The following is a 12,705-nucleotide window of genomic DNA, read 5'->3' on the forward strand; positions in this document are numbered from 1 at the left end:
GGTATTTTGAGAATTTAGAATATAGTGGGAAATTAGGTGCTCTCTCTATCTCTGTATATAGTCATAGTAAAAGATCTTGTTGTTGGGATTTCTTGGGCAAGAGAAAATCTAGTAATAAAATAAACATTTTTATTTTTCTCAGAAAAATATTGGTGTATATAAATTTCAAAATTTATATAAAAAAATATGTAAACGTATAGGAACATGGGTTACAAATATAAAAAAATATGACTAGCATATTAATAAAGCGATAATATCATGTTAGAAAACGTGATATTTTCAATATAGGTGCTATTTCGGAAATATCGTGCTTTTTTATTATATCGGCTTTATCAAAATCTCATATAAAATGACACATAATAAGGCAGGGAAGAATTTGGAAATGCCTTACAAGACAGGGATGATTTTGGAAAAAACCGTTGTAACTATATGGGCACGTTTGTAAGCCAGAAAGATGTTGATGCAAAATGGAAAATCCTTACCGAGAAAATGAGAGAGAGTTTTCCTAAAAAATACACTTTTTGATAGGAAACATTCTTCTATGGGGAGGGGTGCAGGAATGTTTTTTACCAAGAAAAAAATTAATTTTACACTCCCCACCACCCATCTCACCATCACCACCCACCCTCCTCCTCCTCTCTCTCTCAGTTTTTCATATTTTTTCACTCTGCTTTTCTCATTCTACACAAACAAGCTAAAAACTCTTTTGAAAAAGTTCTCATATAAAAAACTCTCATAGGTAAAACTTTCTTTTCCTACTATAGTTTTTCACTTCCAAATGTGCCCTAAGGGAATGTTTGTTTTGGTCACAGGTGGGATAGACAATCCCAACTGAGTAAGTTCAACCTGTGATTGTTGGTCACAAGGTTAATCTTGTTAAGAACTTTTACTAAACACAAAGCATTGCAATCATGCCCTAAATGGTTGGATCACACCAAACGAAATATGGTTGAGAGATCCTCGGGTCTCCTGTCCAACCCTGCGCTTCAGATATTGGTGTGGGGCCTGTAACACATCAGCACCACAGAGGCATTCAAACATAACTTAGTTATATGAGCTAGGGATATGAGATGGGTCAAATATCTTATGGGCATTTTTTCATGTGGAACCAGAAAACCACTCCCGGGATCAGAGACCTAGTCACACTGGCTATGCGCGGTTCCTTTCTCAACCGTGTAAACCCATGGCACACCCCTTGTCCCCAGGAAGCCGCCTTTCTTCGGCATGCGCAAGGGGCATACCCAAGGTGGGCCAAGTTTGGGATGCCTTATCAGCCCAAAACTCCATAAGTTCTGGACCCAATGCTGAACCGAAGAGCAGGCTTCGCTGGTCTTGGGAAGAAAAGGTTTTCTAATGGGACCCTGCTCAACCTGATCTGAGCCTAGTGGAGTAACATTTTACTGCAAACTAGATATATTTTTTAATTTACTGCAAGATATTTTTTTGATACGAGAATCGAGACCATGAACATGATATGGATAGGATGGCTTGCTCACAAGAGGTCATCTAGTCAGGTATAGGATGACTTGTAAATGTCACCAAGCGGAAAGGACATCATGAGTTCGAAACTCAAAGGTGTGCATCCCTTACTGCAAGGTCCAAGCTGGATCTCTAAGGAGTCAAGGAGGACTTAGCTCCGTTTGTTTCATGTCCTTGCCTATGAAAGATACTCTCTTTCATAAGGTCTCTTTCCAACAAAGAGTGAAACATGTCTGGAAAATATAAGATAGGAACCACATAACAGATGAAAAAAAACAGCTTTCCTGTCAAAATGGGTCCATACCTCTCCACCTGCGGATGCACTTTCCCTCCCTTGGAGTTTTTACACCATCAAGCTCACACATGAGCAAGGTGGTTTGCCTTGGCTATCCGAAAAACAAAACATGGTTGTGATGCCTAGAAACCAATATCAAACCCCATTTTGAGCCCGGAAACTGGGCATGCTTACCCAGGATTTGGACCAGATAGTACTATATGAGAGAGAGAGAGAGAGAGAGAGAGAGAGAGAGAGAGAGAGAGAGAGAGAGAGAGAGAGAGAGAAATTCACTTGTTTTTTGGAACGGTAAAAATTAAGAAAAAGATTGCACTCACAAAACTTAAAGACTCACATACTGTCACAATGACATTAACTTTTGGGCTACTGGAGAATATTATTATGTCTCCACAAAAAAAAACATATATAATCAAAACTTCTATCATCTCCCACAAAGGATAATTTTAGCCACTAAACAGGCAATCCGCTTTGCATGGGCAGTTTCTGGCCTTCACCAAGCTTCCCGTTTGTCACGATTCTGAATCAGTGCCATGATCTAATTTCTGCCGTTTTGCCTCAGGTTCACTTGTTTGATCATGCCCATTGGGCCCATTAACCCTTTCTAGCCCCAGTAAAGATGCATGCTTGCTTGTTATCTGCCTGCCTGCCCTTGGCTTAGGCCCCCAGTGGTTCTCAGGATTCGGGAGGAACCGTGCAATCTTCTTAGCTTGTGCCTTGCTCAGTGAGGATTGTGTGCGAGCAAAATTGACCTGAGCAATTGAACAAAGAAATAAAGAGATAAGCAGAAGCACAACCTTCGCATACAAAGAAAAACATGAAACACAAACATGAGATAACTACAACTGTTTGGCATCGACCAACAAACTTAAGCAGTCATGCTACATGCCACTCAAGAGAGCTAAACCATTCTATGATATGAGCCAGTCAGGATTATTTAGTTTAGGCGTGTCACCAACATGACCCAAGTACAAACAAATTAAGTAAAACTCATAAAATAATCTACGATAATTCACATATCCATGAGGAACAGTGAAACAAACCTGGATGGTCGGTTCCTTAGTTAGGATCACACTTCCTGATTGATCTGGTGCCTGAGCTTTCACTGGATGAAGTTTTACCTGAACGCAAAGATGAGGTTAGAGATCACAATTTTCAAGATTTTTGAGGTTGATCAAATGGGCTTCCAATTCTCACACCCATCTGTTGTACTAGATGCTCTCTCTCTCTCTCTCAGGTATGCACACAAAGACATGCAGATGAAGCTGATTATTACCCAACAACGCATGATATCCCAGATGACATTCATTGGAGCATCTGATTTCAGTCCCAGTGGATTAGCATGTGTCCCAGATATGCGATACCCCGCATTTATTACTGCAGAACGAAACATAACAGCTGAAGGAGACGTGCATTTAAGGGTTGCACACAGATTATGTAGGCTGAGATACAGAGGTACATCAAGCAACTCCTGCAGGCAGTAACATCAAAAGTATCAACACAAGTTCCACAGACAACTCAAATAGAGAACATATATTTTTTAACACAAAATTTAATGTTTGTGGAGAGCGCTTTTTTCCTTTTATAAAAATGAAGACTAAAACAGGGTTCACAAAGAAAAATGTTCTTAACTATACATTGTCAGAATTTTATGGCTGATTTTTTTTTTCAACAGTTCAAATATGGAAATGATACTTATCTGGTGAACATGAACAAGTCTAATAAATATTTACCAAACATTATCTAGAAGATAATGGCAGCCCCTTGTATACTTGTAATCACAAAAGACATTTTTAAAACTATAAATAGAATGAAAGGATTAGTACTTCTAGTTGTACTTCTGAGTAAAAGAAATCACATACCAAAACCTCACCAAAATACCATAGGTGGTGCCAAGAAACCATACAGTATTTCATGAGTTGCTTATCGCAACAAAGCTTCATTAGCTGGAGTGGACGTTAACAAGTTCACCAGAATTTTCAGAACCTCGTCATTCCATAATAGCATAGAAAAACAAAATTCCCCACATTCTGTAGGCCTTAAAACTTCATAAAATACTAAAACATGGTGGTATCCTGCAGGGATGAGTACTGCTAAATTTCAACAAAATTACTGAACTGCTATTCACTTTTTGCCATCTGCACTTCTTCATTAAGAGGAATCCTACACAAAGGCAATCCATTTTCCCTAGATTTACTAAGATGGCAACCAGCATGGTTGCATCTTGCACATAGAGCACCATCAAAATAGCTCAAAAAATGACTAATAAAGGATGAATCATTTTTTCCTGTTTGTACTCCTTACTTGAAAGGGATCATGCATAAAAGCATACACAATCACATATTTCCATAAATTTACTGCGATATCCCTTGTTAAACCAACAGAAACAAAGAATCACCATGAAATTCTAAGAATCATTAAGGCCAAAGAAACAAGGTGAACTTCTTAAGTTGCAGACTTAAATTACAAAAATGAAAGGAAAAATCTAGCATGATTTATACAGACACCAAAGAAGATAAGAGGAAATTATTTTAAGAAAATTGTATGGAGTACCTCAGATATTGTAGTTAAAACTGCAGATATCCTTTCATATGCTGGATATCGGTCCTTCAATGATACAACATTTGATAAGATAGATGAAATCCAATCTTGATCATGAATTGGAGCTGACCATATAGGCCCAGCAAAGTTGAACCTTTTCCCACAGTCAGTGCACTCTTGAGGTACAACAGGAGCATAACCTGGTGCATATCTAACACTGTTGTTCTTGAAGAGAGGAAAAAAAAATCAACAGGGTCACCTTCAACCAAAAATGGCATAAATGTACAGAAACTTATCAACTTTCATATAGACTATATTATGCATGTTTCCTTCAGCTGTTTACAGAGACATGGACACAGGTAGAAGCCACGACACAATCACACTGGGTACAACAAACTAGAACATGGAGAGACAAAAGAGCATCACGTGCATGCATGCATGTTATACATCACATAGATTGGGGTTAAACACGTAATGTGAGCCGCATGATGGGCACAAAGACACAACACATGTGCGTGGGCTATGCACATCGAATGTGATTGGCGAAGGATGAGCATGCAGTGGGTGATGGGGCACGGCAAGGGAGGCTGCTAGATGACCTTGACCAAGAGCGCAGTGATGTGGGCGAGTGAAGGTGAGGGGGGATGTTAGAGAAAAAGAAGCAGCTCCCTCGAGATGGAGTAACCTCCCAAGCCAAAAGGCTAACTCTTATTTATTCCTTTTCCATGGTTACACACTCCTATTTATAATAGCTCCTATTTTACCAGTCCCAACTTAAGAAGCCCCATACACGGACTCAACCCATTTGACCCAAATTCCCACCTATAAATTGGTGCTCGCAGTACACCCAACTCTCCCCAACACACCCGCTATCCTCCTCGGCACTCCAAAAGCACCTCAGCTTGTATCAAACACACACGCGTGCAAATGTGAGTGAGACTACATATGCTCAACATTCTTAATCAATCAAGCATGAATACTATCTTAAGTGCAAATTCTTGAATGATAATTCCAAGTCATTACGATTAATAACTATTAAAAAATAAATCCCAGATGAAAATTGGAACGTGACACAACCAAGGCAAATTATAAAAAGAGAAAAATAACTATCCAATAAATAAACAAGAGACATCAAAAGAAATAATTGGATCTAGGGATATGATGTTGACCATGTCCAACACATTAGACTGTGTCAATGAAGTGTCATGGCATGTCTAGTGTCGTGTTGCATCAACACAAGATACACGTGCTAAGGAAGTGTCTATGTGATATAGGCTTCTAACAACTAGGTGACACTTTGGTTGACATGGTGTCCACTATATGGTTACTGTCCCCATGAAGTGTAAAGGCATGTCTAGCGCCGTATGGCATCAACACAAGATAAACATGCTAAGGAAAGTGTTTGCAAGACATAGGCTTCTAACAACCAAGAGATACTCTGGTTGCCTAGGTCAACAATATGTCCACGTGGATGCCCCATTTTGGCTCCCATTCCATATACATGTATATACTAGGTGTATTGGGAACTCCATAAAACGGTTATATCCCTGTGTATGTAGCTGTATCCATATGACATAGATGTGAGGCCTAGTAACAATTTTGACACAGAATAAAAATGTTATGATAAAAGCAAAAAGAAGGATACCTTATTAACAGCCCGAGCAAGCGGTTGAAGGTGGAATGAATCACATCCAACACACTGGTAGACGTACGAAAGCTTAAGAGGGGTATTTTTCATTGCACTAGCAGAACTGCTTATACAAACAGAAAATGAATGAACTGTGAGTCAACTGACCAAGAAACATAATTTGATTTCACAGACATTACAGAAAAGAAGCAGTTTATAAATCAATAAAATCACCCGATAATCAGTGTAAAAGGACATAAAAGGAATATCTTACGCACGTGTATACGCGAACAAAGACCCGAATGTAGAAATCCACCGACACAGAAAGAACAGGGACAATATAACGTTTGTAGCGGTTTGCATGGCTCTGCATTTCAAAGAACATCAAGAGGCATATTCTGGGGACAGGACTTTTGGAATACTAAAAGCGCCCCTCTGAGGATACAATGATTTACCTCGATACAGGCAAGGAGGATCCTCAAAGCCATTTCATGGCAGTACTTCCCTCTTGAAGGGTACGAACCATATCTGACGCATCATTTCCACACAAAAAAATCAACAGGGAAGCAAATTTTAAACTATAACAATGTGCTATGAAGGATTCTGGGATTAATCTCACTTGGAATAGCAGACTTCTCCATTGTTCCCGCACAAAACAGCCATATCAGTAGCTGTGCACATTAACATCCCACCATCAACAACTGACTGAACTGCTGAATCCAGGAATACTGAAGGTGACCCATATGGATCAAGGTCAACCTGGAACCAAATAAATAAACTGAAATTTGTTCCATTGCCGTATAAATAAAACACAATGAGATTCCAGCGTGCACACGAGAGAGAGAGAGAGAGAGAGAGAGAGAGAGAGAGAGAGATTCCTGAAAATATCTTGATGGATTATTGTGAGAATATCATAATAAACAAGGATTGTACCTAAGGTTTCGGAAGAAAAAAAGTTCAAAAGGTCATAAAAAAATTAGGCTTCTTAGCAAAAGCAACTTGGAGAGTGATGAAACAGAAAACAAGTGGCAAAGCACATAAATATACAGTGCAAGTCTTCGGCTTTCTACTGATCCAAGTGACAATCAAGAACATGCTTCTTTAGTTAAGAATGAACCCTCTTATTTACAATCAAACATTCAGATATTGTAACAAAGGGTTTTTCAAGCAGAAAAGGAAATTACCACATCAAACTCCTTTTGGTGGGTGAGCATATAGACCCTGGCATCAGCAAGCTGTGGCTCAACTTTTGAGCAAGCAACAGTACCATTCAACTTTATATTTCTCATGCAAGCTTCAAAAGCCACTGCATCATGACAAAATTAGAATGATGGTTCAGTTCAGGTGACATTCACCAAGCATTTCATCTAAACTTAACCGGACAACAACTGAACAACCAACATATGAAAAAGTGAAAAACTGCAATAATATGTTTATAAAAGGAGGAGGAGGATACTTTTATCATTATCAACAGCTATAACTGATCCAATCCCTTCAACTTCACGTGCATATCGCAGTGCTCTTAATCCAGAGGCAGCCAATGCCTGCATTTCATTATGATGACAAGGGCATCACAGAGCATGATAAAGAAAGGGAAGAAAGAAATATGCCACAAAGGAAAAGCCTGAAATTGCAAGAAATTTATCCTACATGACGTGATTTAATACTATGAACAGAGGAAAGATATTAAACCTCTAGAATCTTCAGGGGCTTTTCTTCCTTCGGTTCCTTGCTGCCAATGGGTTTGGTCGTTTCAGAGCCATCACCCGGTTTATCTTTTGATGAAACCTGTGCGACTTCATGTTCTCCATTCGTTTCTTCATCATGATGTGAAACTTCAGGCTCCGACGCCAGTTCAGACTTAACATCTTCAGATACAGTCTGCTCTACTTCTACCTTTTTGTTCCACCTTGCACTCTGCTCTTCTTTACGTTTGGACACAAACGTCCTTAGAACAGCGATCGACAAATCCCTGTTAACTACCTGGCTATTGATCATGTAATCAGAATTAATTTGGTGAACGATAATGGCACTAACCAGCACGAAAGGAAATGGAATGGACTGTTAGCTAACTTAAGACTCCTGATAACAAAGAGAACAACATAAACGGTAAACCCACGATACCACAAGGAACCAGCATTGATCAATCTTGCAACTAAAAGGTCACCCTTCTACAATTTCCCAACTTATCCCACTTTTCTCAATAAGCGGGCACCCAAAAAGAGCAGGATAAGCAGGGAAATTGCAATGGGCAGTGCAACGCAAGTTCACATTATTCTGTTAAATGTGTGGGTCAGAACACCCATAAAAAAAGGAAAAAAAAACTTCCATATAAATCCCACCCTAAGTAATAGCAATGTATTCACAATCAGACGTTCATTTCCGTATTGCAATATCCCAACTTATCCCACTTTTCCGGATAAGTAGATACCGCAAAGGGGTTTTTAAGATACACTTAACCTTTACAGAATCTGAGACAAATCGGGAATCAATTGTTATGCTGAAAGAATACTGATATCACTACGTTAAATTTACAAGCCACCCACTTGCTAAACGAATCAAAATTCCATCTTTTTGACAAAGTCTCTGCAATTCGACCAGAAAAAATGCCAGTTTTATCAAAAATCACCTGCGTCTTGTTGTAGAAGACATCGTTCCCGTGCATGAGAATCTCGGCCTCCCCTTCCTTAAGGATACTGTACTCATTCGGGTCGCTCGGGGGCGCCTTCAGCTTCGCGTTCGCATTTTTCCTCGCACACTCGTCGCCCATCTCCGGCAAGGAATGCAGGGAGACCGTGCTTTCACGACAGAACAAATAAAACCCTAGTTTCCCGATAGATCCGATACCTCCAGGGCTTGCGATCGATCGGAGAACCAACAAAACCCTCGAGATCGATTCCACCGCCACGCCCCTCCCACACCGCCCCCCCCCCCGCCCCGCCGTTATCAGGGCGAACCTACTCTCTCTCTCTCGCCGTTATCAGGGCGAATCTACTCTCTCTCTCTCTCTCTCTCTCTGCCACAAACGAGGGAAGTTCATAGAAATAGGGTTTAGGGTTTTCGGTTCTTAATCATAACTGATAATCGGTTATATATAACTCTAATCCCACATGGTAACTGTATAAAGTGGGACCTACACAACTGAGATCGTGCAGTGATCAGTCGATATAAAAGAAATAGTTATGTAATTTTTCTATTTTCCAATGTTTTTTTTATATTTTAATTTTTGAAACTTTTTTTAAATGGTACAAGCAATGAATTTCTGTAACATGTTGGAGAATTTTGTAGCTTTGTGTACATTGCATTGCTACCCATTTATAAATGCATTTGCATCCGTTAAGATAGCCTTTTAACTGTTTAAATGTGTCATTTTGCTTTATCTTTTAAATATTTTAAACATTAAGATTTTTTATTTTTTTAAAAATCTGAAAAAATATAATTTTGTGTTATTTTAATAGTAGCCTCATATTTAAAATGTTGAAGAATCATGAATTTTTTGGATCAATTTGTTGGCATGTTATATTTTGCTTTCTTTCCTTTTACACCTTTTTTAAACATAATCATTTTTCTATTGCATATATAGTAAAAAAAAACATTGGCTACCACAGTGACAAAATTTAAAAATGTCAAAATATCGCCAGCCAAAAATTTGTGAGAATTATAAAATTAAAAAATTCTTGTTTTTTGGCAAAATCTCTGCAATAAAAAATAATCAAAAATTCTAAAATACAAAATTTTATAAGAATATATAAATAAATAATATTTAAAAAAACCAAACAATTTTTTCATGATAAATAGCTGATAAAATATGACTATTGTGTTTAAAACGTGATATTTATTTTTTAACAAAAACCTCATGAGTTATTTTATTAAAAATCTAAAAGTATAATTTTGTGTTATTTTAATGGTAGCCTGATATTTAAAATATTGAATAATCATAAATTTTTTGGATCACTTTGTTGGCCTGTTATATTTTGCTTTCTTTCCTTTAAACCTTTTTTAAACATAGACATTTCCTTCTTGCTTATATATTAAAAAAAGGAAAGTATTGGATACCATAGTGACAAATTTTAAAAATGGCAAAATATCGGCAGCAAAAAACTTGTGAGAAATTCATTTTTTTTTGAAAATCTCATATTTTTTGGAAAAATATTGACAATACAAAATACATTTAAAATATAAAATTATTTTTATAAGGAAATATAAATAAATAATATCTAAAAAACACATGGTTTTTCATGATAAATAGTTGATAAACATAAATATTGTGTTTGAAACGTGATATTTATTTTTTGATGAAAAACTCATAAAAAATTATCGTTTCTAACTTTCGGGTAATTTCTTGCGATATTTTCAATATTTTAAATTTTGAAACTTTTTTTAATGGCACAATCAATGAATTTCTTTTACATGTTGCATAAGTTTGTAGCTTTGTGTGCATTGCATTGTTAACCCTTCATAAAAGTATTTGCACCCCGTTGAGATAGCCTTTTAACCATTTTAAATGTGCCACTTTGCTTTCTCCTTTAAATCTTCTAAACATCAAGATTTTTCTTTAATTTATTATATATATATATATATATAATTGTGTTATTTTAGTATTAACCTGGTATTTAAAATGTTGAAGAATCATAATTTTTTTGGATTGCTTTGTTGGCCAGTTATATTTTGTTTTCTCCCCTTTTAAAAGTTTTTTAAACATAGACATTTCACTTATAGTGATAAGCAATCACAACATGAGATCACATCAATGGGGTTGGACTTGACAAAAAAACAACTTGCATAAGATACGAAGATAGAGATGACATAGGGGATGAATGGAACTGAATTTCGTGTGCAAAGATAATGGAAAATGACCGTACTATCTTTATAAAATGATGCGATTTCGAAAATACCTCACAATTTGCCAAACCCCCAATATCAAAATTTTTTATTTTTAAAATTTGTAGAACATTTTTACCATTAGCACAAATGAACTTTATGATGCGAGATATTGCATTTTTGGCAAAATCTTAGCAATAAAAAATAAATTTTCTTTAAGGAAATATAAATAAAACATATTTAAAACACCTCACACACGGTTTTTCAGGATAAATAGCTGATAAAATATAAATATTGAGTTTAAACATGATATTTATTTTTTTGACAAAAAACTCGTGAGAAATTACCATTTTTAACTTTTGGGTAATTTCTCATGATATTTTCTAGAGAATTTTATAAGTCTAGCAAGATTTGTTATTATGATGCCTACACAATTACAGTACCATGCTCTCTAACCAAAACTCATATGTGAGCTTTTTTAATCAATTTGAGCTCATAGGTGGACCGGGGCGGGGGACAAAGTCTCTACCCCCGCACCGTCTCAAAATCCTGCCCTCCATCCCCGCACGGGTTTTGATTCTAACCTTCATCCTTACCTCCATTCTCGTTTCATGTCGTCTATCCCCGGTCCAAACAGGGTGAGGCGGGGCGGTGCCCCGTTTTCCCTCGGTCCAGTACCAGTATTTTAATTTTTGAAACCTTTTTTTTAATGGTATAAGCAGTGAATTTCTTTAACGTGTTGAAGAAGTTTGCAGCTTTATGTGCATTGCATTGCTGACCCTTTATAAAAGCCTTTGCATCCAGTTAAGATATTTTAACTGTGCCACTTTGCTTTCTCCTTTAAATATTTTAAACATTAAGGTTTTTTTGTTATTTATTAAAAATCTAAAAAATATAATTTTGTGTTATTTTAATGGTAGTATGTTATTCAAAATGTAGAAGAATCATAATTCTTTTGGATCACTTTGTTGGCCTGTTAGATTTTGCTTTCTACCCTTTTAGACATTTTTTAAACATAGACATTTCCCTGTTGCTTATATATATATATATATATATATATATAAAAGGAAAGTACTGACTAACATAGTGACAAAATTTATAAATGGCAAAATATCGACAGCCAAAACTTGCAAGAAATTGAGTTTTTTTTGGTAAATCTTGCATTTCTTCAGCAATTTCTCATCAATAAAAATCAAGTTAAAAATATAAAAATATATTTATAACAAAATATAAAAATATATTTATAACCAAATATAAAAATATATTTATAACCAAATATAAATATAAAATATTTAAAGAGAAACCACAGTTTTTTCATTATAAGTAGTTGATAAATTATAAATATTGTGTTGAAAATGTGATATATTTTTTTTTAATGAAGAACTCGTGAGAGATTACCATGCTCTCTAACCCAAACTGATATGTGAGAGTTTTTTTCATCAATTTGACCCCATAGATGTTCACCTCCTCTGACTCTCAATCAGAAGCGTAGATACACTACAACAGAGCAGTAGATTAGCGACGACCACCTTTCGTCGCTAATCCGTCGCTAACCATGTTAGCGACGGATTAGCGACAACGCGGCGACAGTATGCTTACGTCGCGAATATTTCGACGCTAACTGGCGACGGAATTATTCCGTCGCCAAGTCCGTCGCTAATTGCGACGGAATAACGAGCGCTATATTCCGTCGCCAATCCGCCGGTACTAAACGGCGACCACGGCGTGGCGACGGATTTAATTCCGTCGCTAAGCCGTCGCTAGATTAATATGAATAGCGACGGAATCATCCGTCGCTAATCCGTCGCAAAAACGAAAAAAAATCAAAAAAAATTTATTTAAAAATTAATTACGGAGAACTGTACAATTTATATTTCCTGTACAATTTATATTTCCTGTAAATAAAAAACAAACCACACAAAAAAATTCATATAACAAGTATCTA

General features: G+C 36.6%; 1 protein-coding gene across 2 annotated transcripts; it reads right to left on the reverse strand.

Annotated features, from left to right (window-relative positions):
* Nucleotides 1-2,047: 2,047 nt before the first annotated feature.
* On the reverse strand, nucleotides 2,048-8,956 carry LOC149812754 (tRNA (guanine(26)-N(2))-dimethyltransferase 2-like). 2 transcript variants are annotated; one of them, XM_089992438.1, is made up of 12 exons: nucleotides 8,569-8,956; nucleotides 7,632-7,922; nucleotides 7,396-7,483; nucleotides 7,124-7,245; nucleotides 6,559-6,698; nucleotides 6,395-6,467; nucleotides 6,218-6,306; nucleotides 5,958-6,063; nucleotides 4,325-4,537; nucleotides 3,048-3,242; nucleotides 2,815-2,892; nucleotides 2,048-2,523 (listed from the first exon to the last, which is right to left on the reverse strand). In XM_089992438.1, exons 1-12 carry the CDS (start codon nucleotides 8,707-8,709, stop codon nucleotides 2,284-2,286), a joined length of 1,776 nt encoding a protein of 591 aa, XP_089848564.1. In that variant the 5' UTR covers nucleotides 8,710-8,956; the 3' UTR covers nucleotides 2,048-2,283. The 2 variants fall into 2 exon arrangements, with proteins under 2 accessions (XP_089848564.1, XP_089848565.1); XM_089992439.1 differs by having other exon boundaries at nucleotides 7,632-7,926; nucleotides 8,569-8,855.
* Between the last annotated feature and the right edge of the window lie 3,749 nt (nucleotides 8,957-12,705).

Source organism: Nuphar pumila, chromosome 16 (genome assembly GCF_984573655.1).
Source record: "Nuphar pumila chromosome 16, dmNupPumi1.hap1.1, whole genome shotgun sequence".
In the NCBI taxonomy this organism is placed as follows: Eukaryota; Viridiplantae; Streptophyta; class Magnoliopsida; order Nymphaeales; family Nymphaeaceae; genus Nuphar; species Nuphar pumila.